This window comes from Accipiter gentilis, chromosome 3 (genome assembly GCF_929443795.1).
Source record: "Accipiter gentilis chromosome 3, bAccGen1.1, whole genome shotgun sequence".
NCBI lineage: Eukaryota > Metazoa > Chordata > Aves > Accipitriformes > Accipitridae > Astur > Astur gentilis.
Window position 1 is genome coordinate 6,582,720 of NC_064882.1, and position 22,552 is coordinate 6,605,271.

Below are 22,552 nucleotides of genomic sequence, written 5' to 3' on the forward strand. Positions count from 1 at the left end.
CCATCTTTTTCCTAAATTTTTATTTACTCAGAATCACTGAATGGTTCAAGGTTGGAAGGCACCTTTGGAAGTCATCTGGTCAAACCCACCTACTCAAGCAGGGCCACATACAGCCAATTGCCCAGGACTGTGTCCAGATGGTTTCTGAGTATCTTCAAGGAGGGAGACCTCTCTACCACCTCTCTGGGCAACCTGTGCAGTGCTCTGTCACAGTGGGAAAAAAAGTGTTTCCTGGTGGTCAGACAGAGCCTCCTGTGTTTAAGTTTGTGCCCATTACCTCTGGTCCTCTCACTGGGCACCAGTGAGAAGACCCTGGCTCTGTCTTCTTTACACCTTTCCTGCAGGTATTCGCACACATTGATGAGAACCCCCTGAGCCTTCTCTTCTCCAGGCTGAACAGTCCCAGCTCTCTTAGACCTTCCTCATATAAAAGATGCTCCAGTCCCTTAATCATCTGATAATCAACCTTACACATCATTTAGTCATACTTTGATAAAAGAAAAAAATTAAAACTCAGCCAGTGAAACAGATTAGATTAGAAATTGTAAGAATTTGAATTCTAGTTCTGTTTTGCTTTTGATGCATTAACCTGTATGTTAACATAGCAAATTAGTTTGATTAGATGCACATTTACATAAAGGTCTTAACAGCTTCAATGTTTAACACAAATGTATATCTTTGGTTAAGACCAGACACAATGTCACAACTTACAATTAAAAAATTTAGTGTGATAAGCATCTAGTGTAGATTGATGACTTTGCCAAGGTTATGTCTGTAATGACAGTACACAATGATGTTTGCTTCATAAACCAGTTCTGATATCAATTAGAAGTTGAAGCTTGAGATACAAAGGGCCAGAAACTAATCGTTTTCACCCATATTATGTGTGTTTTCCTCCTCTTCTGTGGTTGTACTCATTCACTGGCTGAATTTATGGCATTTATGAATCACCTTACAGAACAAACATTGAACTTACCAACTACAAAAGCCAATGATGAAAATAAAACCTCAAGCTCAAAAAGGAATATACTTTTGATGAAGGAGAACAAGTTTGACAGTATTTTACTACGTTGCAATACTTACCAATGTCATCATCTGTTCTGTCTATTGGATCTTTCTCCAAGCAGTCTCTAACAATATCCCTACTCATCAAAGGATCCGATGCCCTTTCAATATCTTCTTCGTCATCATCATCCTCAGAATCCACTGCTGTCTCTGGCAACCCACTAAGATCCATATCACCAGCCTCACTTTCTGTAGCCTAAATTCACGTATTGACAATTAAAAAAACCCCAACCAAACAAACAAAAAGAAAACATTCAAATGTGTTCTTCACTGCTACTGTTTTCTAGTCAAATGTACACAAATGAATTCTATCACCTAACAGATGAGTCATAAATTCACTCTATTTTTTATATTGCTTTTTTATTTACACACCTTTTTGAAACAACTAACAATTAATCAACCCAAACCCACTGTTTAAACAGGGCTTTTAACACTTGTTTCAATCAGCCACACATAACAGGATTCAATAAACATTATTTAATCAGTCGGTCTGGGGGGAATTGAAGGCAGTTGTATTTCAAGGAACAATTTCTTGGAATATTAGCTGAACATAATTTTTTTAAATGAACAGTTCATTTAAAACAGTTTCTGTTCCTGCCCCAACTTTACATTTTCAGACACTTAGAAATATAATGTAATTTTAAGTAGACAGTTTTGGGAAATAAGTACAGCATCAAAACACTGCAGGAATTTAGCTATCTCCCAGTAACCTAGGACTATATTTTTCTTTTACAATTCCAGTTCAACATAGTTAAATATGGCTTTCATTTGCTGATAAAATGTATAAGAATTTACAAATGCAGAAAAAAATGCAAAGTCACTGCTTAAACACCACAGATGGACTACACGGAGTATCTGCAAAACATAACCTCCTTTAAACTGTATTAAAATGAAGGAGAACATAGTCCATATATAGCCTGAGGTCATTAGCATAGCACCTAAAGGTAAATACATTTTAATGATTCAGTTTTAAGCTCAAACACTTAATAAATCCCACAAACATTTGTCTGTCACAGCTGATAAAGCTTCTTTTTCTCAGAACCTGATTTACTACCATGGCAGCAGCCAAGGCTCAGCTATGACAATTTTTAAGGAAATGCAAGCTTCTAACTAGCAAGTTTAAGCCATGGCTTGAGAAATCAAGTTTCACCCCCCTTACAGGGATGGTTTGTTTCTGAGACTCTGGAAACGCACAGTGCACGTCTACTTTAAAAATACTACATGGGGCAAAACACAGCTACTAAAGCCTGTTTTATTGATCTGCCTCTCACACTGGTTAAAAAAAGAAACACCCCAAACTAGGTCAATCCTCCAAACACAGAGAAGGTAAGACAAATTACATTGGTATTTTCATAGAGTCATCTTCCCTATTTGTGCCTCACTAGCTGTGGCTGACATCTGTTACTTTAATGCCATTATACACAGCCACCTTATAAATGATAGCATATGGCTGGAGACAGATCAGGGCAGCTAGTGACATTCTTAAATGCTTCTGTCCTACAATACAACACAAGCTTTGTAACAGGGTCTTGTTAATATAAAAAACATAACAGCAACTACACAGTATCCAAATTATTCTCACTTTGTGTTTTGGGGTTTTGGGGGGGTTTGGTTTTGGGGGTGGGGGTGGGGTTTTTTTAAGAAAAAATTCTGAGTATTTCTTAAGCAGGGTAAAGAAGGATGGTATACAGGCATGCAAACAAATCACAAAACTGATAGCACTGATAGTAGTATTTTCATTAGCAGTCTTACTGTGCTTGACATGCATGTTCTCTATGATATATTTGAAACAGTTGTTCTAACTACTCTTACAAAATAGCCTTCATCAAAAGCGACTGGTGGAAAAATTAGTGACGATGAGTCAGTAGACACACAGCTTATGACACCAATCTGTCAGAATCAGAAGTCTCCAACAGTGACAATGCCACTGACAGTAGGACTGACTAATTCACGAGTCAATTTTGCAGACCTTCCCATTACTAATAAGCACCCCTCCTACCTGCCTAGAATAAGCTCTCAAAAACACATAAGATGAATGCAGAACTAAATTTAGTCACACAATGCTAACATACATGAGAAAATTAGACATATTCTACAAAACTGATTATTAAAAGACAAGCTGATTGTCTTAAAACAATGAACTAAAAACAGAAGTCAAAGCTCTATTATCAAGAAAAGTTGATGCTGTTTTAAAAAAAAAATTCTCACACAAATTAAATGCAATTATGTATTCAGAATATACTTTAAAAATTACAGCTGAAGGTTACAACTATTTCCTGAAGATGATCGCTTTTTACAGAGCTAATTAAATCTTTCTGACAACTGAAATAATTGGTAGAAATCTGAATGTTAAAGCAACTATTTCTAGCTTACTAGTTATCCAAAAATATAAACCACTGCAACAAAGCTCAGAATTGAATGCAACATTCCACAGAGTAACAAGAAAATTTATTAATTTAACTTTAACCTTTAAAAATAAACTGTATCTTTTGAGAAAAAAAAAACCCAACAAACAACCTTTTCTCCAAGCAATTTTCTGAAAAAGATATGATTATGCAGAAGTTAGCAAAGGATGCAATATGCATTCACAGTAGTAAGGAATCAAACAATTCATCCCACAGGGACTCCTTCTGAGTTTATACATGCAAAAAGTTTTGCATGAATTTTGTTACATTATCAAGAATAATTGGATCTGTCTTCATGTTAAAAGCACACACCAATTTATTTACAAAACATCGCAAATAGCTTCTTTAGGATTCGTAGCATCAAATATGATGTTAAGCACTCACAGTTCTCTTGCTGACACATTAAACTTCAACTTCGAATACTTTTGTACCCCTCACGTGTTAGAAAAATCGAGCACGTTCACACAGGAACCCTTAGTTATGAAGCAACAGCCATGCATTTGTGTAAGACTGAAGGGAAAACCTCGATTAGCTCCTCTGAGGACAGAGGCTTCCTTATAAACCTCAGGATGAGAAAATCCAGAACATAAGATGAATACCTGACAGAATTTGTACTACAGTCAATCATGAGGCTTAGAGCTTCCCAAGGCATTTAATCAAGGATGAAGAACACCTTGGTAATCAGTGCTTTCACAAATGCATGTTGTCCTTTGTTTCTTGGGTAATAAGAGAAATTAGCTTCACTTAAATAAATCTAAAGAGACTTCATGTAAGACAAATGCTGCTTGCAGCTTGGAGTACAAAACAATGTCTCTCCAAAGTCTGAATACCAGTTGCAATGAAAATTTTCTTCACAGTTGGAAAGATGGCATGAAAAATTTGCTGAAGTTTCAAAGGAATCACATGACAGCCTAATATTTTGTCACATCACCAACAAGAAAGTCAGAAGACTTAAGACAGACATTTTCAAGCCTACGTTGAAGAGTTATTTCACATATGGTACCTGAGGCGACCTGCCCAACTTTAAGCAGTGTCTTATTAAGGCTAGTATTTTAGTAATACAAAAGTGTTTGTTTCAACTGCTAAGGATCTCCAAGACCACAGTCACTTCTAGATTTGAGTAATAATGGCTAATTAAACAAATACCATGAAATAACTAGGAAAATGGAAAGTAAAGAAGCCTTCTGTAAGTTTTCTCAGTTAGCCTTTGGCTCCTTGACTGATGGTAGGAGGGGAAAAAAAAAAACCAACAAAAATCTATCATTCCCTTAGGTCAAACTGGGCAGACTGGGGAAATGGAAGACCCTGTTAGTCCCTTTAGACTGGTATAAGAGGAAACTGATTAAGCCTAACTTTACTAGTCTTTCATTTTTTGGAGGCATCATGAACACCAACATAATGAGAGAGGTGGTAAGACTACATGAACAGCTAAAGAAAGTGACCTCCTTTACTGCCTCATTTCCTTCTCCAACCAATTTTTGGGTATCTGTTGAGAAAAAGATCAGAAGAGGCCAAGGAGGATGTTGGCTTATCCAACAGATCTGTACATTTACAGTCAAGTAACTGTCCCTCCCGTGTTATAACTGTTTCATCACGCATGCCTGCATAAACACACCAGCCTTACTATGGGAAAGAAATGGGAGGACATGGAGAACCGCTTACAAGACGACTGGCTCTGTTTTAGGTTGCCTTCATAGTTTTCTTTTCTACATTGGTTTGCAGAAAAAGCTGATCTTAAGATAAAGAGAAAAACTAGAAAACCCTTAAAATTAGCCATATTAACTATTGATTCCTTAGTATCTTAAACAGAGCATTTTAGCCTAGACTTTTGTTTATTTTTATTTGTTTTGGGTTTGTGTGGCAGGGTTTTGGTAGCAGGGGAGGGGCTGCAGGGCCGGCTCCTGTGAGAAGCTTCCCCGGCTCCCAGTGGGACCCACCTCTGGCCCAGGCCGAGCCCATCAGTGACGGTGGTAGCGCCTCTGGGAGAACAGATTTAGGAAGGGGAACCTGCAGTGAGTGGGGGGATTGGAACGTGAGAGGAACCCCTCTGCAGACACCGAGGTCAGTGAGGAAGGAGGGGAGGAGGAGCGCCGGAGGAGGGGGTGCCCCTGCAGCCCCGGTGAGACGGCAGGCTGTGTCCCCCCCTGCAGCCCATGGAGGGGAGCGGGGGAGCAGATGCCCACCTGCAGCCCGGGGAGAGAGGAGCCCACGCCGGAGCAGGGGGATGCCCCCCAAGATGGCCGGGACGCCATGGGAAAGCCCACGCTGGAGCGGTCTGTGCCTGAAGGACTGCGGCCCGCAGAAAGAACCCATGCCAGGGAAGTTCCATGGAGAATTGTCTTCCGGGGGAGGGACCCCAGGCTGGAGCAGGGGAAGAGTGAGGAGTCCTCCCCCTGAGGAGGAAGGAGCAGCAGAGACAAGGTGTGATGAACTGACCCCAACCCCCATTCCCCGTCCCCCTGCGCCGCTGGGGAGGAGGAGGTAGAGAGAAACGGGAGTGGGGTTGAGCCAAGAAGGAGGGAGGGGTGGGGGAAAGGTGTTTTAAGATTTGGTTTTGCTTCCCATTATTGTTGTTTTGATTTGATTTGTAGTAAATTAAATTGATCTTGTTTTTTCCCCAAGTTGAGTCTAGTTTTTGCCTGTGACCATAACTGGTGAGTAATCCCTCCCTGCCCTTGTCTTGACCCATGAGCTTTTCTTTGTTTTCTCCTCCTCATTCCACCAGGGCAGGAGAGGAGTGGGCAAGCAGTTTCGTGGTGCCAGGGCTTAAGCCATGACATTATTCTAACCACTTTCTTTAGGAAACATTAAGAAAAAATTGGATCATTTTGAGTAATAAATCCCCTTTATGACTAATGTCATTACCTAAATTGACAATCCAAAATGTCCAAACATGCAAGAGAAAAAACACTGGGGGGAAAAAAAAAAAAATCATAGAAGACTCTTGTTGCGCAAACCAGAAATATGTTCATTGCCTGGTGCAGTCCTTCAAGTCCATGAAGGTAACAAACAAAGCAGCCAAGCTCAGCTCAAAAAAAACCATCCCCACCTCATTTTTCAATCATTGTAGTTTAAGGGCTAAAAAATAAACTAAAAAATGAAGTGAAAAATGTTTATTAGTGAAAAGGTTCAGTTTTTTACTGCATAATTTATAAGCCAATACTGATACAGAACACCAAGAACTCTGGCACTACACCTCTTGTGAAATCACTTGCAGAAGTTCCATTAGGCTTGGAAGATTTTCTCCTGTTGTTATATAGGTACATTGGATCCAGCTTTTCACAGAGAGAAAACATGGCTGGGGTTTTGTTTTACATTAGCTTTCAACTGGGCAAAAATTTACAATATTAATAAATTGCTATGAAATTCAAACCATGTAATTATACTATGTTTGTTAAAAAATTATCATATATATATCAATTATAAGTATTACATGCATACAACTCATACATAAATCTAAGGTAGTGAAATTATTTTTTCATACTCTACTAACATGAGTGCAAATGGCCATGAAATATCTTAAAACTCCTTCAGTCTAAGATTTTTACTGCGGTCTCTCTTCGTAGTTATTCTTTCATTATCTACTACAAATTTACAGCACAGCAGCTCACATCTGTCACAGGCGTCAGTCTGAGCATAATTCCTCCCTAGAGATGGAAAAATGTAATAATCCAGACAAAGCACACCACGAACAGCATCATCCTCTATCGCCAACTAATCGCCACTTTCTCAAAATGGAGCAACATTTGCTGAGACCACAGGCATACAACAAGGACTCTGAAAGCTACCCCTAGGCTATAAATTGCAGAACAGATTAGAGGACCTGAACTCACCAGGAGTGCTGAGGTACTGCAGAGGACTTAGCCGAAGCTGGGGGAGAGTTCAGTAGGACCTAGCTTACTTGACCATTTCAGATGTCCTTGCATTAACCAGAGCCCTGCACTGCAGAGGGTGATATAGTCAGAAAGACTGACTTAATCTTAAGGTAAAACCTCTTTATTTTGCAGACAACAACTTAGGGGCAGGCTGCATGGACTCTCTGGTTTGAGAGAGAGAAAGGTTTGGGTGCTCTCAGGAAGACTTTCTGGAAAGTGGACCTTTCTTCTATGAGTTACTGTATCAGACTCGTGAGAAAACAAAGTTGACATCTTGAAAATTTCCAAGCAATACACGCATCCTGGGAGGGTCTCGAAAAGGATGCTCCTGGTTTCCTGTACCGCCAGCAGTATCTGGGCAGACACCAGAGGGCACGTAGGGCCGGCAGGAAGCCACCGGGCTGAGGACAGGATAAGGCAAAGAAAGGCTGGCAAAGGAAAGAGCTGAGCCAACACAACAACGCCTTCCCAAAACAGGGAGGGAGAATAACAGGCGTTCATGGGCTTAAATCCCCTCGCTCTCAAACCAGGATCATCATCTGGTAATATATATGGCAGGTGTAGGAAGCATTTAGGAGCATATAGGAACAGGTATATGCTTCCATATAGCAAGCATTAACTAAGCATGAGAAGCAAGAGGGAGCAGCCATACACGAGAAGCAGCAGTGAATGATTTGCTTTGCCAAGTCAATACAAGCCAGAAGCAAAGTATTGTTCTTGGCAAATACAAGCCGGCACATAATCTATTAACATTCAGCATCCCCTTCCTCTCCGGTCACACTACAGAGTTAGTCACTTTACGAACTTATTTCCTAAAATAAAAGTAACAACATTTAAGGACCTTACTAACTGGCATCCGAAATATTTTTGAGACTTGGGTGGGGTAAACACAAAGGATTATGTATTTTATTTTGGTAAGTACTTCGTATCCTAAAAGAAGTTCTTTCATGTACATTTGACAAATAAATTTAGTTACAGCATTAATATTTAAAAGGAAATATTCTCAGCTCAATGCTGAAAGCATCTGAAGATTCAGCTTCATGATTTATTCAAAAAAATCTTAAAAGGCCATGAACGTATTTTCACTGCAAACAGCTGCTCTTAAGGCTACAGAACTATAACTTACTAGGATGCAAAATATGACCTATCATTACCTCAGATTTCAAAAGTAAGGATCTAATTAATAGTATAATTTAAGAAAAGAAAACATTTATGTTATTTACCAATTGCAAGATAAGATGGCAATCTTTCTAAATCATTGCTTTATACTTAGCCATCATGAACAGAAGTCCACCCTCTGAACAGAAAAAAGCCATCATATACAGAACATAAGAATCAGAGGAACAATGATATTGAGCTTTGCCTAAGACCTATTAAATTTGAAATAAAAAACAGATATGTAGATGACTTGGTTATGGTTTACTGTTTTCGAATAAACACTTGGGAGAGAATTAAAAGGCAAACAATTAAGAGAGAATGACTGATCCAATCTCTTGGTTTCAAAAAGTATTTCTGTTTATTTAATCCTTGACTTGACCCCAGAGAATTCAAATTACAGCCATTTTATTTTGTTGTGGGTTTTTTTTGGCAGTACTTTAACCTAATTGGACATTGCTACATTACATTCCTTTATGACTGAAATTGAGGTCAGAAATTAATGAGTTACCACAATATGAGAAATCATCAAGTCAAACAATACTTGTTACCATTAAGTTAAAGTCAAGAATTTAAGAACCTTATCAATTTCCACACCTGAACGTATCAATTTATTTTCTTAATAAATGTTTCTTCAAGTATGTATATTAACACAAAAACATGGGGTTATGTTCCACAACACATGCTTGTATTTCTCAATGTTGATATGGACATAGGTTATCTTAACAATTAGTTTGACATTGTACAATTACATAGTTCTCAATACATCTGTGCCAAGACATCTTTAAATGAGGTATTAATTGTAGATTAATTGAAGAAACCAGATAATGTTTTTTAAGATCACCAAGAATGGATATTTTTTTTTATTAAATCGAAAAGAGTATTTAAAAAGTAAATGTTCTCCATGTAAATACTTCAGAAAACCATTAACTCTCTCTGAACACCAACCATTCTGTTGGTTCCATTATTGTAAACAAAACTTATCATAGGAGTCATACACCAGGTTGGTGACTACATAAAGAAGTATTTCTCTGAAGTTTCTGTACAGTTGTTTGGTTTCGTTTAATTTCCCAGAAATTCAGTGATCGTTTTCACAGTTATTAAAGTTTTGCTGAAAATATCTTCAAAAATTTACTTCCAACTTCTCTAGAGAGTAACTGTATGACTGTAACTACATGCCACCTACAACTGTGTCTCTAGAGGTGCTTGTTATTTTTATATTAAAGTGAAAATCTTTGGAATAAAAGGTATGAAAATCTATAGAAGACTTGAAGAACAAAGCTGATTTTAAATCTTCTTCACCCTCACAGCATAAACCTAAATCCTGTCTCAAAGTAATCCTCTCTTCAGGAGAAACTGTGACAAACATACTTGACTGGCATGTGCTATGCCTAAAGTGTTCAGTTACTTTGACATTTTTCACAAAAATGAACCTTTGCATTATTGCAATTACTGTCTAAATTGATCTGGGACCTTTTTATAGCCTATCTTCTCCCACAGAAAAGCCTACAAGCTTATTCACCTGAAGCGGACTACATGCTACAACTATGCTCACAACTGAACTTGTAGGTATTTGCAAAGATGATGCTTTTCCCATTGTTTAAATGGCTACATTTGCATTTTTAGAACCATCCCAAACAAATATTATTCCCCTTCTGGTAAACAGTACTGCATGTAGAAGTGGTCTCGTTAATTTTTTTATGTTTGTTTTAATAGAACACTTTAATTAGATTAGATTATTTTTTATCCCCCCCTTCCCCCCCACCCCACCCCCCACCCCAAAGAAATTGCTATACTTTCCTATCAGGACAAATCCTCCTCTGACATTGCAAGAATTGTAAACATCAATTGAAGGATGTAGACTTCCTCATTTATTTATTTATTTTATTTTAGGTTTTTTTTTCCAGTTTATATTCAGAGGAAGGATGCATATCCCCAAGTGCTCTAGGGACCCTCTGGATCAGTTTCACAGTAAGTCTCTCCAAACTCAAGCTGCTCCAAACAAAGAGCACAAAGATTTATGACAAGAAGCCCTCTCAGAAGTATAACAACTTAAAATAGCGTCACCAGTTCACCTTCTCACCTAGGACAGCCAGGAGAGAAAGCACTAGTGAGAGGCTGGCACCAGGTCTCTACTAGGTGGGGAAATTGGAATATGCCCCTTAAGTCAGGCCAGCACAGGCTGCTCGCTGCATATTTCTTTGTCCCTGCCACTGAGTATGTTCCAGATTTTGAAGCCAACACATCCAAGAACTGTAAAACACAGCAACAAGAAGAAAAATCCCTCGCATTACAAGGTCCTAAATCTATAGTTTTGAAATTCTGATCTGTAAACATCGTAGCTGCTGTTATATGTATGGCAAATCAGACGGACAGAAAGATGAGGTGAAGTGCTGGAGTCAGGAACAGAACCCCTTTACCTCCTAGGTCCCACCATGGACATCTGCTGGAGAGGCCACACTGGCTCTGGCTGAAGTTCAGGAAGATTTCCTCCCCCAAAATCAGAAATTAGAAACAAAATTCATGAAGCACAATCCTGAAGTGCTGTGAAACACTACATCTCTACGTTGCTGACTCGAATCCTGACAAACTACGGCAACACACATCATGTCACCGTGCTGAAGATTGCTTGCCGAGTTTTCAAACTTCAGATCTAGTACATGGCAGATAAAACCCTGAAATTATTACAATTCAAATAAAAATCATGTTTTTAAAGTCTGTTGAGTCTTCAGACAAAAACTGACAATAGGCAATAGCACAGGCGTTCAGCTATTAACGTCAAAACTGTTGGCAATTGCACCTCCCATCAGCATCCATTCCAGTCTTACCTGGTAGATATCAGAAAGGCTGCTGCTTCCTGAATCACTAGTGATGCTACATCCTGAGTGACTAGATGAAACGTGGGTCACCTGTGGGTGGAGACTGTCAGTAAGGTGCAGCTTTGTGAAATCTGCAGGAAGCTATAGGTGGAGCAGAAAAAGCATCATTACAATTTGAGGTAGATACACAGCAAAATGAATTCAAATTATTTACGTCACACTTTACTCTCTACCAGTACCAAGTTTATTAAGAAAACCACTGGGGCTTGAGAATGCAGCTTGAAAGTTTGAGTTTTGCAGTTTTTTTAAATTCATACAGAAGTCAGCAAAATACCACAAAATTGCTGCGAATATAAGATTTAAAAAAACCCATATATCCGAGGACAAACACCAGTGAAGAAATAACCCTTATGCCAAAACCCTTCGGTATCTTGCTATGGGGTTTGGATAGAATTAAAGCACATATGAATATTGTGCTAGTTTCAATATCAACGGTTCCCTGCAGAATGGGGATTAACAGAGAGTAAAGTCACACACTTTAAAAAAAAACAAACAAAAAACAACAAAAAAACCCATAACAAAACCCAAAACAAACCAACAAGCACTGGTCTGGATTTGGCTAACTCTTCTGCTTCTGAAGTTGTCAAAGTACATTAAAGGCAAGTAAAATCCAAGCCACTGAGCTGACTGTTATACTTTGAGCCAAGTAACATGATGGCAAATAGGAAAAGTGGGAAGACTGACACAACGGCAAAGAGCTACAATCCTGAAATTAGTTTGCTCACACACAGTGCTGAAGAACGAATCAAGAGTATATTCGATCATTTAACAATCACCCACCAAGATTTGTGATGTATATTTTTTACTACTGCTTTATGCACACAGCTCCCATGAAAATCATTAAGAACTATAAACATTGCCAGACTGCAGAAAGTCAACTTTGATAAAGGAAAATATTTGCTGTCTGAAGAAATATTTAAATGCTACTTCAGGGGCAAATTACTCCTTTCCCCAAGAAGCTTGCATCCCACTGCTAGTTAATAAAAGTATGTTAACATGTCAATTTTGGTATGCAATAAATGCCTCAATAATTTAAAAAAAGCCTTTGCTTGTTGTTTTTTGTTTGTTTGTTTCAACTCAAGACATAGTAGATACTGTCTACAGAGGTGTATTTGTACCAGTGTGTCCATCCATGTCAGTTACGAATGCTACCTTGGCATACTATTACTGTTCTCCCTGGATGAAAATGAAAATATAAGCTCGTTCAGCATTAAGATATAATACAATGATCAGTACAAAAGGTTATGAAACAAGTAATCTGCAAGTCACAAGAGTGTGCTTGAGAAAATTATTAGCTCTATTCAGTTAAAGGTACTGAGTGATTTTACTGCTGTTTTCCTGGTTTCAGTCTGTTTATGGAATGTGCCCTCAAAGAACATTGGCTTTAGAATTTGTGGTGAAAGCACACACAACTGGAAACCTTAGTCTTATTTAGACTGACTGGCATTTCCTATTGTAATGCACCTGAAAAGGATTTCTTCCTTGTTACAGCATGACTGCATCAGTGATAGCAAAAATGGTTACATTTTAAACAATTCTTTCTTAATATTTTACCTGAAAGAGGGGCTAAAAACAGGAACCAGACATTAATAATCCTAAAAAGCTTTAGTAAGCCCAGAGCTAGAGTTGATGTTCATATACCAATCAACAAAGAAAGGGCAATTAACAAAAGCAATACTCTAATACATACAGCCATGGATACTGCCTCCAGAAAAATCTAGTTATGCTCACCACTTTTGATGATATACCAGAAGCAGAAAATACAGCATTGAGGAGTGCATTACTTATAGTATCTGTTGTCTCTGCTACTTCCCTTTTCAATCTGTATGTCTGAGTTATCACAAAACTGAACAGTATATACTGATATTTAGGCCACTATATCCATTTTTTTATCATGATTTGAGCCATTCTACAAATAAGTATACATTCCATGGGTAGAATGTATAGTAAATGAACCACCACAGCTTTTTCAATGTGTCTATGACTACTCCTAGAAGTACAGTCTCTTAGAATTAAAGCAGTCCAGGTTTACTTCCAAGTAGAAATCCTACATATTATTTTAAGATAGATGCACAAATCATCTAAGAGTCACACATTTAATGATAACCTACAAAGATATAGTATTTTTAGAGTTTTCCATTTTATAAAGTAATAACTATTTCAATCCCAAGTAAGTATTAACTCCACAGGGAGATGCATGTCAACACAGTCTTGCGCCCAGCCAAACACGTTCAATTTTTCACAGTGCCCTGCAAATATCTCCATGTCATTAACAATCTCATTTATTTTTTATCAATGCAATAACAATTCTTAAGAACTGTACATCAAAGCAAATCCAGTTAGTACATTAAAAAATGAAATCAAGCTATGTTTAATATAACAACTGCACTTAGTGTTTTAAATGAACAGCAAGGATTTATGTTTTCTTATTACTCAGGCAATAGGAAGAGGCAGGGGATTCCACAATAATGGATGAAAACACTGCAAATAAAAGCAAGCCTTCTGAATTTTTTTGGCTGTAGACAATCAGCTGAATGTTTGGTGATTACTGGTTTTCAGAGTAACTCCTCAAGTCAAAGCCACGCTGCATGAGCTGGACTTGCCAAGTGGTGACAGCAGAAGATCAGAAGCAGGCATTTTACTTAGGGCAACTGAACTAGTCACTGTGATCCTAATCAAATAGGACTATTTACAAGCAGAAAGCACATGCTCACATCTTTGCAGACTACATCTCTGTGCTACATGCCCAAAAGCAGCATCCACCTCGACTGCTTTACCCCAAATAAGTTGAGAAATTGTGTGAGGATTAAAAAAACCACAAAAATTAAATAAGCTGAAACATTTAAATTGTGAGCTCAATGAAAACTGCGTGTGAGAAATACATGCATTTCTTCGTTACATGCTGCTATTTAAAATATTTCATGTACAGAGTTGTACACAATGGGGAAAAAGTAAAGTACTAATGACAATGAAAAACCATGTGTACTTAAGTCTTGTATGTAAGAGGCTACACCTGTCACTCCTGGAGCACAATGTTTGCTAAATGGTTTCAGTAAGCAGGCAAGAATAAAATGCCATGTTCAACAAACTCAGTAGTGTCAGCAACCAGCACAAAGTTGCCTGGCCCGACCCAGGGTATTTACATCTAATTGCAGTGGAACATGATTAGAAAACAACATCATGAAACCATGCTATTATATCCAGTGAAAAAATGGCTACGAACACCAATTCTACTTTTGGGAAACGTATGACAGTTAACTTCACTACAAGAGATATATATTTGCTGTGCTACTGAATATCGCTTTATCATGGAATTTTTAAGCATTCAGTGCTTGTATTTAGCTATTGTTCCATTCAACATTTTTGCGTTGACTTTAGTATTTAGTATCACAGTAAAAATAAAGGTTCTCATATAATGTTTCAAAAAGTGCACAGGCTAGATATACAACACATGCCTTATCCTCCAGATCATGCAGCAGCATGAGTAAGTCTAAGGACATACCCTTTGCCTCAGTAACATCAGCTACAACAAACTAAAGACACCACAAATGGCATCAGAACCAAGGAGACACGTTTCTCTTGTTTTGCATTATCATTAAATGATGGCTAATTTTAAGGAGTCATTCAAAGGAATAAGGAACAAAAGCAACTTGTACATTTCATAAAGAGCGCTTATTTTTCTGCGACAGTACTAAACTACAGCTTTACTGAAGCCAGCAACTACAGTATTTCTTAACTTTGTTACTGAAGACTTGGGAGTCACAGCATCAGACTGAACTAGCAGACAAGAATAAAAACATGGCAGGCTGTTAGAAAAATAAATGTACGAGTTCTTCTTAAGTAAATGTAGTTTCACTACACTACATTAAGCAATTAATAGTCATTAAAAAGGTCAGATAAGTACCCTCATAACCTATTTTCAGGACAAACTTCCTAAGTGAGAAAATGTTAAGGCTACATATGCATAGAACTAATGAAATATGACGTAACAGGGGAAAAAAGTTTTTAATAGAAAACATGAACCAATAAAATAGTTAGCACCAAAGCCCTAATCTTAATTTGACAGATATTTTATAAATATATGTATTTTATAAATATACATATACCTCTTAATAAGCATGCATGCATGTATACTCACATTTAAATAGTTTACATACATGTCAAGAAACCAGATGAAAACTGTACAGCTGGGAACCCCATGCTTTTACTTCTTGAAAACCATAAAACAAATGAAAACTTAAACAATTATGTGAAACTATCTTAAGGACAAAGAGGTATCTCCATTTTGAACCATACAATACCTTAAACCCTATCACATCTTGCTATCTTAAAAGCAGCATTTTATTACTTCCACCCTCAAAGTGAGTCACCGCTTTATGCATGCAAAGCTAACAATTACTTTGCTCTGAATATGTTCCTCCTATTTTAAGAACATCATGATTTTCTCCTACCCTACAGTATGCCTTTCTGTATAACAAAAGGCAATATATATGCTACTAATGGGACCGTACTGGGCTTCTCCTCTTTCTTAGTCTCTTGGCCAAATGCTTGAGCTCCTCTGCATTATATGCAACTTCCACTCAAGAAACCATTGGGCTCATCCTACTAATACAGTATTTAAAACAACAAAAAAAGTTAATATATTTTCAAAATACTTGCTAGGCAAGAAAGTAAAATCTTCAGATATATCATAAAAAAGGTATGAAACCAGCAAAAAATGAGTGAAATGATACAAAAATCCTTTCTTCATTTAAATAGTATTCCTCTAAGTTTTTTGTTGGGTATGTGGGGTTGGGTTTGGGGTTTTGTTTTGTTTTACTTTTATAATTTCAACATAAATTATATCTATATATAAAATATATAAATTATATACATTTATAATTTTTATAAATGCAGTTATATGCGAAAACAACAAGCATAAATGCACCAACAAGAAAGATATACACACAAATATAATTCTAAAATACAAGAGGAATGCCAGCTGGAGAGCTCCAACATAGCGTTCATTTTAGAGCAAACATATCAGTAAGCATTTTATAAACAAGGTCTTCTACTGAAGACCATTCAGTACTTCATGAAAGATTTATAAAGCCTGCAAAGTGACTGAAATATATCTGCAGAAAGATGGAATTTAAGAGAGCAAAGGTGTAACATTGTGTTAAGCAATTCACGATGAATGATCCTATAGGCAATTAGATGTCACTGAGATAGGCCAAGCAAGTACAGTAGATATAAGACAACACAAAATATCACCTTTATAAACTATTTCCACTTTCTGAAATTAAAGAAACACAAGCAAACACTGATTGTTCAAGCCTCTGAACACATGCATCTCAGTGCTTATTCTGTAGTACCTCTTTGCTAATAAAATAATAAAAGCCAAGGCAATAATAATAAAAAATAGTTTTATTTCTTTTATAGATGATTAATTTAGTCCCACAAATCTAAAGAGTAAATTATAATGAAGTTATTTTGGTATTCTCTATCTTTTCATAAAGGAAGAGCAACAGCAGCCAAATAAAATAAACACTATGCCCAAGTCTTTCCCATTTTTTTCCCCACCAAGATAGGAATTTTAAAACATTCATTGCACTACAAGAGTCTAGGATCACCAGCCCAGTATTCTTCAGTATCCTACCAATTCAGTAACATTTTATTTCACCATTTTATGTAAATGGTCATTTTTATATTAAATGTTTGTAGGTCTGTTGTATGCATTTGAAGGATATACCCAGATTTATGATGTTTAATGACTGAAGGAAGAAAATACTTCCAATAATGGTGGGTATTCATCAACATGCTAGTTCAACATAATTCTTTCACTAATCAAGACAAACATCAAGGAAAACATTTTTATGGTTCAGTGACTTAAAACACAGCAGTCAATGTAAGTAATTACTGAATAATAAAGTAATTTCTATCGATTCTGTCTACAGACATGATGCAGGCTGACATGTCCGGTGCAGAGTTAAATTTAAAAATAAAAGTTTAAACTACATACAGTTCAAATTAGAATGCAATTCCCATGCAAGCAAGATTTCCTTGTACTTAGGGGTGGGATGGAAAACATTAAGAAGTTTCTATGTATTTTCTCTTAAAACTTCAGCAGGAGTTAAATAAAAACCCTCTGACTTGAATTATGTCTTCTGTATATCATTCACTTACACAATAGTATCTCATATATTTTGAGTCTCCAAGTTTTCCTCAAGTAGACGTCTTTATGTGAAACTGTGGCTCAAACTTTACAAAGACCTACTCTCAAAAATGTTCTTCATCTCGAGTACAACACAAGACACAACCCATGTTCTGAAAATACTGCATTTGGATACTATTGTGGTTAAGCAGTTGTTCATATACAAAGCCCACAGCAGAACACCTCTAACAGAAATAAGCATTAAGATGAGCTTTTCTGGCAAGCTCTCCATATTTTCCTGCACTGATGCTTTCCTACGGGTAGCACCCCGTAAAACTATTCAGAGGTTTAAGCTATTGCAACATGATCTGTTGGTCTTGGAGAGAGAATGAGACAGAACCAGTACACGGGAGCTTCATTTTGTTTCCCTCACAAAACACGCACTGACTACCACTTGCTGTAACATCTCATAGCTCTCAGCAGCTAAACCTATGAGCATGTAATGCATTGAACATAATTATCCTTTGCTTGAAGGATTATTGACTTCTGCAGAAGGACAGAGGTGGTGAAATGTAAATGAGTATCTGGGGAATGGAGAAAAGCTCTCAGGGACAACTCTTCTCAAAGGAAAAGTATGAAATGCATCACTGACACACACCCATTCTTCTTTAACATAACTACCTTATCTGTTGTAGGACCAGATCTGTTAGTATTTGCTTTTCCTTTTGACAGCATTTGTGTGTCAGATTCAATGCAGGACTTTATATTCAAAAGTGCCTTCTTCAGTGCCAGAGCATGAACAATATTCCTTCTGCAAAACGAATGTCAATTTATTGGCAACAGCTCAAATTATGTAAAACTAAAAAAAAAAAAAAAATAATAAAAAAAATTGTATCATACAGGTATTTGAAGTGACTGTGAACCAAGAATACAAAAGAAAAAAAAAATATGCAGAAGAGATTTGAACTAAATCACACTAAACTGAACTAAATCATACTGTACTAAAGTGTTACTCAGTTTTCCAGAGCTCTTCTCAGGGTTTTGAAATTCTTAACTCAAACGATTATAACATATTTAAAATGAACAGCAACAAATCTGCAAGATCACAATATTTTTATTTAGAACTTTATTCAGAAGTTTGTCTCAGAAAATACCTGGTAAAAGTGTAATTTCTTCATTGGGCAACAAAGGATAATTTAGTACTTTTAAAATACAGTACCTGTGGTGGTTTTAAATTTAGAGCAGTTCTGCTCCCGGGATCAAAATAAAAAGACTGTTCTACAACGGTTTTGACTGTGGATACACATTTAAGTACTGACAACTTTCTGGCAACCTCAACCACATGGACAAACATGGTCTTTCACAACATTTCAGTCACTTTACCTCACTTAACATTAATAACAAAGCAATGCTATTTGCATGGGATAGGCTGATTTTACAGAGAACACCATTTCTCAGACACTGTGTACATTTTTTCCCATCTCCTTCACAGAAAAGGAGATCTGTGTCTCTGCCTGTATCTGCCACTCAATTTCGGAAAGATTTTTGTTCCATGTGCTAAAGTTTTTCCCAAACACTGCAGTGGAAGTGAAACCTTGCAGAATTGACTATGAAGGCTTTTCAGGTCTTCCTCCTCTTTTTTCACTAACAGTATCTGATATTTTATATTGATCGGTTTGGTCTGGTTTATGAATGTCTGCAGTTCAGATCGGATCCCATCCCTGAACAGTAGTTCAAAGTGTGAAAAGCAGAATCTCTATCCCAGTGTATTATGTCTGCACGTTTACAAGGCCATACCGTATCATCTTGGTAGTAGCCCACTGCCTCACCAAGCACTCGCATTTAGAGCCCTAACAGAGCCTGCACAGCCTATGCCCACACACAAACGAACATCTTCCCAAGAACACTGAAAAAAATTGGGAGGGGAATTCACATGGTGGAAATCTACATAATGAAAACTGACAACTAGGGATAGGCACTCAACGATGATTGCAGCTTAGGCTGAAGGAAAAACTGTTGCGAGGCATTTCAATTGACTTCTGAAATATCTCTAGGGTAGGAGCATAGAAAACTGAGCTCAACCACTGAACTTCAGTAAAAGCTCCCTATTTAACAGCAGTAGACAGGGAGGACAAAAAAATTAATAAAGCCTGGCTTTGCAAAGATCTCTCTCTTGGGAATAACTGATTTTCATACTCCTATAATGCATGTTCCAGTTGATGATTTTCCCACAGTTAGAAATTTCTAAATACTTCCTCTCTGTGGCTGTTTTGCTGTTTAATATGCTGAGAACTACTCACGGGCTGGAAACTAAATGGCCTACTTTCAGGACTTTTGGAGACCTATAAGGTTAAATTTTGAACCCTTTGGCCTGTTACAAGTAACTGTGGGACAGGAAGGAACAGAGAACCTGGTCACAAACTTTGCTTCCACAGGAAACCAGACAAAAGATTTATGCCTAAGGATGTAAAAGCAAAAAAAGTTCAAGAACACTTTATGTGGGCACATATGTTTACAGGAAATGTTAATTCAAACATTTTCAAGCAAGATGTTTTAAATCCTGCAGAACATTTTAAGTGAGGGGATGCTCATGTACACCTCATATACAGACTCATTTGGGGTTTCTTATACAGCAGTCTAACTAAAGTGGACATGGGGGATGCTAAAGAGCAATTGCACCAGTGGGGGTAAAACTCATGGCACCTGCAGTCAGATTTTATTTTCAGGTTTAAAGCACCACTCAGGATTGAAAACCACTACAGACAAGTTTAACCCAAAGGTGAAAACATCATTCCTGGGCACATTTTAAATGGTTAAAGAAAAGACCTATGATATGTATACATTTCAAGTGTTGAAGCCTCCATCAGTAGGGCATTCTTACACCATGTATTGCTTTTTTTGTTTTATACCTGATCATGGATTATTTCATTTCATGATTACAGCATTCCAGCTAATCTAACTAAACTTGGTTAAGTTTTTCAGAACACTCATGAGGGGACATCTCAACTTTGAACTGCAGCTGTTTAATCTGAACTACTGCAGTTTACTACTGAACTACAGCACTGAATTTTACTGCACTGAACTTACAATAGTAAAAGAAATCAAAGTTAATTAATTCTACAATAAAGAAAAATTAAATTAAGGGCTAACCAAGTAATTTTTTTTATTTTTTTTTTAAGATGGGATATGAAAAATGATAGGTACAGAAAATACCTCAGAATTCCCCTCTTTCCAAGCCGGGGGTGGGACCAAACATGCTGGTAACACAGTGCAAAGAGACAATCCTGGTACAAGGGATGATGAGCAGGACACTCTTCTGTGAGATTAGGATGACTCCTACTTGGCATAAGAGAAATCAAATGCAGTATGAGAAGATGTGAGATCATGCACTTGGAGACCAAAACCAAGAATCTAGGAACTTATCTGTTAGAAATGACTGTAAAAAGAGTTTCAGTGTATTCACTAATCAGAAGGTGACTGAACTGTTAAGGTGATGAAGCAGAAGAACCCAATAAGATGACAGCATGCATCATCCAGAAATACAGTCGTTTCAGGCTCTTCTCCATGGCCCCAGCAGAGACCTTATTTGGAAATGCAGCACACATTCCCAGCTATATGTTTTCAGTAAAGATGGACTTTAAGCCATACACATAACAGAGTCAGAGAAAAACTATCAGGATTATCAGAAGAAGAAAAACTAGTATTTGAGAAAGCTTAAGAGGAGCATGGCTTATTCAGCCCAAGCTGAGAGAGGGTATGATCCCTATCTAGAAATAGGCAAGAAGAAAAAGAAATATTTCCAGCAAGAGGCAATGCAGGTGCAAAGCCTAACGAGCAGGAAGTTGAAAGAAGGTTGCTATCTAATGAACCACAGAGATTCTCAAAACCAGGCTCAACAGCAGCTGTGGTAGAGAAGGCTTTCAAACCAAAGCTAGACAAAGTTATGAACGTGCTGTGCAACAGTGTGTAATGGCAGTGACCCAGAAAATCCCTTCCAGATCCATATCACTCTTCCAAGCAGAAAAATCTGAAGCCAGCCTGTTTTTTTGTATACTTATCATTCAGAAGCAGACTAACCAAAGGAGGAAAAAAGACAAAAATCACCATGATTAACATAACATTTTAGATTTTGATACTACTAGCTTCTTAGTAAAGACTTAAGTATTCTGTACACTTCCAAGGAAAATATTTTTAAAAGATACATATATGTAGGGAGCTGCTGTGAACAGACGCAAAAACTGGAGACTTCCATTTGTACAGTGAGTCTTACCTCTATAAAATGCCAAATTAATTGAAAGAAATTTGAAGAAAATTTAAATAGAGACATGATAATTCACAAGCAATTAAACGGAAATTTTTTTTAATGTTTGATGGCTGCAGCCACGTCAATGCCACCCTTGGAGTTTTAACTAAAGGATTATCTTCGCTTTATAGTATCAAGGAATAATTTAAGAGAAAAGTGAGTTGGGCGTGGGGGGTGGTGGGGTGGGGTGTCCTAATGCAATGACTTTGCTTTTCAGTAACTTAACCAATCGGAAAGGAACATGCATCATTTCTTCTGCTGATGACTGGCTCCAAATAAGAAATCATGAACTGCAACTACTTGTTTTCCATGTGTTTGCTCTACAGTGGAAGTTTCCTCTATTTTGCTTGTCTGACAATGAAAGATGCACACTTTTGCTTCATCTCAAGGAAAAAAAATTAATAAATGCAGTATTGCAGGATGCATATTCTCAACAAACAAGAGGCTATCAAAGCACTAGCTCAACCTTGTTTTTAAGTATATTCTGATTATAGCATTCTTTGATATAAAGCAAAAATGTGTACTACCCCAATCAAAGTTTTGAGATTAATTGCATAATAGTGAGCATTTCAAAATAACAATATAAAATTTTAAAAAGAAAAGGCAAATAATTTTGCTTAAAAATGGTATATTTTTAAAATAAGGTGATTTTTGAAAGAAAGGTTATAGATAATACTTCTGATACCGATGCACAGAGAGCAAAAAAGGGCTCATATTTGCACTATAAACTAATATAT

At 37.2% G+C, this 22,552-nt stretch overlaps 1 protein-coding gene across 4 annotated transcripts in view; it reads right to left on the reverse strand.

Moving 5' to 3' along the window:
- The window catches only part of RAPGEF2 (Rap guanine nucleotide exchange factor 2), a 190,112-nt gene that overhangs the window by 38,283 nt on the left and 129,277 nt on the right, over positions 1-22,552 (reverse strand). For all 4 annotated transcript variants that reach the window (XM_049833433.1, XM_049833423.1, XM_049833452.1 and 1 more), the window contains 2 exons: positions 11,329-11,460; positions 1,084-1,261 (listed from right to left, as the gene is read on the reverse strand). In XM_049833433.1, the coding sequence (XP_049689390.1) occupies positions 1,084-1,261; positions 11,329-11,460 (310 nt within the window). The remainder of the gene's footprint in view (positions 1-1,083; positions 1,262-11,328; positions 11,461-22,552) is intronic.